Below are 6120 nucleotides of genomic sequence, written 5' to 3'. Positions count from 1 at the left end.
AGACAGACGATGTAGAGCATGATTTCTATAATAAAGAATTACGAGATTTGACGCAAGTAGTATTAATAATTTGATCAATCATTATTAATATTTCTACGTTTTTTCAGCCTAACGGCGATTCTATTCTCTACTGTCTTAGCTGTCCTACGTGAGTAAAAGCCTTATAAGATTAACACGAATTTAGGAAAATCGATTCTCTTGCATCTTTTATAATCCTTTTTCCACTGGTGCGTTGGTGCGAGTTTTCAAATGTCTGTCCCGAGCATTTTCGCGAACGTCAGCGTGGTACCCTCGAGGGAACCACTGGCATTCAGAATCGATTACGAAATTTCGGCTCGCTAGACTTGCTCGGTGGAAAAATAGAAGCGTGACGGGTCGCGTGCATTTTAAACACCTTGCGACACACGTCGTGCCGCTTTCGGTTTTTTTCCCTTGTTGACGCAGTTCTGCACTCGTGGCCATGAACTCGTTCGAATCAAGATCGCCGATCCGGTGCACCTTGACTTTTTTTCGTCACGAACTTATCCACAGATTTCCAAATTGTTCGATATCTGTAGTAACACTCGATCGGAAATTATTTCATCGTCATTATACATGCAGTCTTATAGTACTATGAACTATAACGTCACTGATTTCAATTTCATTCGAATCAGAAATGAAGTTCTTATATCCAATCACTTTAGAATGAGAAATCAATTTTTTTAAACGTAAATAATCACCATAAGTTGTAGTTGTTTTCTCGTTCATTAACGCATTTCATTATCAATTATACAATAAGAATATAAAATAGAATAGACAGAGAACGTCGCAGTTTAATGAATTCACAGTAGATCATAATCGCATCGATCAGACAAATAAACAAATTGAAATTCGTAACATTTTGAAGTAGAAAGCAGATATCTAATGGAGAAGTACTGAAAGAGCTTGGAGTTTGCTCGATTTCAAATTGATTTTTTACATTACGAGATGCGAGGACGAGCTACAGGATGAAGGAAATCCGGTATCCGACAAAAATGTAATAACTTCGTGACTCGAGGCAAGCAGGTAGCACTTCTCGTCAAAGTATATAATAAAAAATATCGACGAGAGTGTACCGTTGATATAATGATAATAATTCGATCCCTTAACTGCGTTTAAAATCTGAATATGGTCGAATTAATCCAATTAATAAAAGTCCAAAGTTCTAGTGATGAAATCGTTCAATTTTTATAGCGCCTTATATAAAACCGTGCAAGTAGCCTTCAGATTTGGTGCAATTTCGTTTTTCCTCAATAACTCCTGAACGGGTGGACGGAGGGAGGCGTTCTTAGGCTCATTTTGTAGGGGACGACGAGATCTACAATTTCTGTATAAAAAGATTTTGCTAGTGCCAATAGTTAACGAGTTATTTGCAAAAAACTGTTTTTTCGTTTTTCGCCAATAACTTCCGAACGGGTACAGATAGGGTGACGTGTTTAGATCCATTTTGTAGAGGACGACGAGATCTACAATCTCTATATAACAGTTTCTCGCTAGCATTAATAGTTTACGAGTAATTTGCAAAAAACTGTTTTTCGTTTTTTGCAAATAACTCGTTAACTATTGGCACTAGCAAAATCTTTTTGCACAGGAATTGTAGATCTCGCCGTCCCCTACAAAATGAGTCTAAATACGGCCCCCTACGTCGATCCGTTCGGGAGTTATTGAGGCAAAAAGGAAATTTCTTGTTAAAAGCGAAAGTGCTAATAGTTGTCTAAAAAGTTCATCGTCACGCCATCTAGCGTTCACGGCTGCGAACCATGCTTGACTCCAGTATGTACGGCAATATTTCTGCAATTTTCCTTTTTCCTCAATAATTCCTGAACGGGTGGACGTAGGGAGGCGTTCTTAGTCTCATTTTGTAGGGGACGACGAGATCTACAATTTCTGTGCAAAAAGAATTCGCTAGTGCCAATCGTTAACGAGTTATTTGCAAAAAACGAAAAACAGTTTTTTGCAAATTACTCGTAAACTATTAATGCTAGCGAGAAACTGTTATATAGAGATTGTAGATCTCGTCGTCCTCTACAAAATGGATCTAAACACGTCACCCTATCTGTACCCGTTCGGAAGTTATTGGCGAAAAACGAAAAAACAGTTTTTTGCAAATAACTCGTTAACTATTGAGGCTAGCGAAAAGTTATTATATAGAAATTGTAGATCTTGTCGTCCCCTACAAAATGAGCCTAAATACGCCCTCCTACGTCCACCCGTTCAGGAGTTATTGAGGAAAAACGAAAAGTCTTGTTAAAAGTTCGCTAATTCGACGGGCGAATTTCGTCAATGTTCGCCTTCAGATTCTTCAATTCGCCCGTCGAATTAGCGAACTTTTAACAAGACATTTCGTTTTTACTCAATAACTCCCGAACGGATGGACGTAGGGGGGCGTTCTTAGGCTCATTTTGTAGGGGACGACGAGATCTACAATCTCTATATGATAGTTTTTCGCTGGCATTAATATTCAACGAGTTATTTGCAAAAAACGAAAAAACGGTTTTTTTAATCTCGATGAGAGTCGACGAATATCGACGAGAGTGTACCGTTGATATAATGATAATAATTCGATCTCTTAACTGCGTTTAATATCTGAATATGGTCGAATTAAACTAATTAATAAAAGTAAAACTGAGTCCAAAATTCCAGTGATGAAATCGTTCAATGTTTATAGCGCCTTATATAAAACCGTGCAAGAAGAGCGATCCGGATATAAACAATTGCATTGTGAAGACCATCGATGAGCTGAGGCCGAAGCTAGCTTCTGGTATACCGGAACTCGATGCCCCTGCTATTGAACCTTTGAATTTAAAGGAGGTCCATTTGATTCGAGGACCGGTTGGTGCCAAGCTAGAAATCAATGTCACAGACTTAAGGGTAAATTCACGAGCTCTATCGTTTTACATTAATCAAACTGGAATTTTAAGTGACATGAAATATCTATGATCTTAAAAAATGAAATTGCATTTGTGTTTGTCTTCTACAATAATCTGTTGTATTTTCGACGGTTTTTTAATGAAATTATATTTGATTGTATTGATTTTTATATTTGTTCGTGATTTTATTAATTATTTTTTATTAGGTAAGAGGTCCGTCCACGTTCAGAGTGCAGAATCTGACATCAGATGTCGAGAACGTGGTGTTCACTTTCCGAGTCTTGTTCGACAAGCTGAGCTTCAAAGGGAAATATCAGATCGACGCGACAGTACTTTTGCTCAAATTGAGAGGCCAAGGGAATATCACAGGAACCTTCAGTAAGAAAGCAATGAATATTTAAAAGAGACGAACCAGTTAATTAATTCTGGAAGATAATGAACATTTCGTTTCACAGCTGATTATGCCTCGGACGTACTTCTGAAAGCGGACAAGATACAAAGGGACAACGACACCTACTTGCATTTCGAGAAAATGAAACTCAAGCTGAGAATCGGCAAAACGCATTTACAACTTACCAATTTATTCGGCGGTGACAACGTTCTATGTAAGTGAACCTGAATTCTGTAGATTCAGTTTTCTTATCAAATTATCAGATCTACGATCTAATAAGGATTTCAACGAGCTAATTATTTCATTTCAATTTTTATCTGCTTTCTCGAAATCAGCTGCTGCCACTCACGAATTGCTAAATAACAATAACGCACTGTTACTGGAAGAACTGACACCCGTGTTGGAGTCATCGCTGTCACAGCTTTTCACGGACGTGGCCAACAACATCACGAAATCCTTTACGTACAAAGAACTGTTTCCAGATGACTAAGCGAATTTCTACAGAAACAGCAATCGACAGTATTTCTCGTTCTATTTGATAGTTGATTTTACTTTACAAAACTACTATTGTAAATTGTTTCTCATCAAATTCTATAGCCTGATAATATTTTTACAATAAAATAAAAACACTGAAACCTAAGATACAATTTCTAATAATTTGAAATAAAATGAAGGGAGGGTGAATGAAACTAAAATTTATCGTAACAACTATTTTTATTATTTCAGACCACAGATTTATATGTACAGTCTAATTATAAGAACGATAGCTTGTGATTCATTAAATTTAATGAATGAACTTCGATCGTCTCCAAACGAGCCATCCTTCCTAATTCTAATAATATCTTTAATCACATCAGGTCGCGTTTAACAATTACAGATCGAAAAGAAATTTTAATAATTTTTAATGAAACGCAAATATAAATAATTTTATTTACACTTTCGATTGGCTACAATTAAAATGGAATTAAAAGTTGCTGTTCGTTTCGAAATCCTGGTTTGTTTCAAATTCGGACGATGACTATAAAGTTGAATAAATGTTGCGAATATTCAATTTCTACATTATTTATGACTAGACTGCAGATTTTATGCATTTATAATAAAACTGGATATGCAAAAAAGATAAATACTGCATGTAATTTATAAAATGGAAACATTAGAGTCCACATTGGAATATTTAAATGATAAATGAAACCATTATTTAAAACAGATTTTTTAATCTGCAATTAGAAATATTTTATTTTGCATAAATATCCGCGAGTCTACTCATGACGTTTAATATTACGACCACAGACTTATGATAATTTCCCACCGATGAAACTCGCAGACTAGGGTAACAATTCCTCTTTTGTTAACACGCCTAACGCTCTCGCGACCAACGCTCTGCTAACAGTAGCAGCTGTGTCCTCGATGATCGGGCTCGCGATGTCCAGGACCAACCGTGGGTTCGAATTGAAGAACGTAGCTGCCGCGTCAGCTGAAACGAATCGAATAGAACGGAATGTTGAGAGAGAAAGCCTGACGCGGATAGAAAGTCGATAAAACATTTCCAGACAATAATAGATCTCAGCTTTTTGGATCGATGAAAAGGAACTGAGAGACATTGGAAATGTTACATCGACAGGATTCGTCATTTCTGATATCAGTGATTTTTAGTGAATAAATGAATTTCCTTAATTAGAAAAAATGAAGAATGAAGCAGGAAAAAATACGTACCAGCCACGGTGTGACTAGGAGGAGCCTTCAATCTGATGTTCCCATCGCCAACACGAATTTTCGTTACCAGTTTATCGATGTCGATCCTTCCAATGCCATTTTTGTCAGTGACCTCTTTTCCTTGAGCATTCACTAGTACCTCCGTATTGGCTATAAAAATAAATCAATTTATAATTTCATTCTTATCAATATCAATAAAAATTATCATTATTTTAAGAATTCTTACTGAAATTTCCTTTAAAACTGCCACCTCCGTTCAACGGTAACAGTAACAACCTTCCCTGAACGTCGTAGTTCCCGTTCACGTGAATGTGCGGTAGCTGGACTTTGATGTTAACCGACAAGTCGCGCGGATTTGCTTTCAGATCGTCGATGAGGAAATTCGTCGCTCCGTATACACGAATGTGAGTCATGTTCGCCTTAATTTTCAACGAGTCCAGATTCCTGTCCACCGTCAACGAGGGTAGGAACAACGGGTCCAAAGCTGGGAGCTTTAAAGACGGGATCCCCTTGGCTAGATACGGTATGATAGCGTCCAGTTGCTTCCGTACGCATCTGTCGTACTGTGCCAAGTTGTTCGTAGGACAAGCCTGCACTCCAGGTGCTGCAGAATGAACAAGTGCACGTATTTTTAATAAAGAATAATTTTTATTATAACTATACATATAATTTAATTAATAGGTTTTCTATGCTACTATAAATGCACGACAATTTATTGCCATTTAGTAATTAACTATTTCTAATTCAACTCGTGTAACCTTCGTTGATTAATTGGTATTTTGATAATAAAAAGAACGCGTGGTTAAGCTCGCGTTAGGCAAAATTTCCTTTTACGTTGGGAAACGAGTCGTGGACATTCCGGTCGGTGAAAAGCAGCCACGACTCGCGTGCTCGTACGAACTGTAATTATTTTACCAAGAACAACCTTAAGTCATTTAAACGACCCGCTTTCCTTCAAATAACTGCGTGCTCGTATATATTTATTTTACACAAGAAATTAATAATACGAAAAAAAAAAAACAGCACAGCCTTCCTTTAATTAATGTAGCAAAGAAAATATTAAAAAGTTCACGAGATACGTTTTTTCCTTAATGCAAACTCGTATTATCTATAGACAAACTTATAAAT

General features: G+C 36.9%; 2 protein-coding genes across 4 annotated transcripts in view; one reads left to right on the top strand and one right to left on the bottom strand.

Annotated features, from left to right (window-relative positions):
• Nucleotides 1-3919, top strand: part of LOC108632641 (uncharacterized) — a 4569-nt gene extending 650 nt beyond the window's left edge. Inside the window, exons 2-6 of one of the 3 annotated variants that reach the window (XM_018037332.2) lie at nucleotides 108-148; nucleotides 2687-2889; nucleotides 3095-3266; nucleotides 3344-3493; nucleotides 3615-3919. In XM_018037332.2, the coding sequence (XP_017892821.1) occupies nucleotides 108-148; nucleotides 2687-2889; nucleotides 3095-3266; nucleotides 3344-3493; nucleotides 3615-3769 (721 nt within the window). In that variant the 3' untranslated portion in view covers nucleotides 3770-3919. The remainder of the gene's footprint in view (nucleotides 1-107; nucleotides 149-2686; nucleotides 2890-3094; nucleotides 3267-3343; nucleotides 3494-3614) is intronic. The other 2 variants (XM_026819836.1, XM_026819837.1) reach the window with 2 other exon arrangements.
• A 92-nt stretch (nucleotides 3920-4011) lies between these two features.
• Nucleotides 4012-6120, bottom strand: part of LOC108632640 (circadian clock-controlled protein) — a 2781-nt gene continuing 672 nt past the window's right edge. The window contains exons 2-4 of the mRNA XM_018037331.2: nucleotides 5219-5596; nucleotides 4993-5142; nucleotides 4012-4753 (exon numbers count right to left, since the gene is read on the bottom strand). Coding sequence (XP_017892820.1) covers nucleotides 4605-4753; nucleotides 4993-5142; nucleotides 5219-5596 — 677 coding nt within the window. The 3' untranslated portion in view covers nucleotides 4012-4604. The remainder of the gene's footprint in view (nucleotides 4754-4992; nucleotides 5143-5218; nucleotides 5597-6120) is intronic.

This window comes from Ceratina calcarata, unplaced genomic scaffold (genome assembly GCF_001652005.2).
Source record: "Ceratina calcarata isolate Rehan_Ccalc_2016 unplaced genomic scaffold, ASM165200v1 scaffold164.2, whole genome shotgun sequence".
NCBI classification, from domain to species: domain Eukaryota; kingdom Metazoa; phylum Arthropoda; class Insecta; order Hymenoptera; family Apidae; genus Ceratina; species Ceratina calcarata.
Note: the sequence above shows the minus strand (reverse complement) of the source record. Positions and strands in the feature narration are given on the sequence as shown.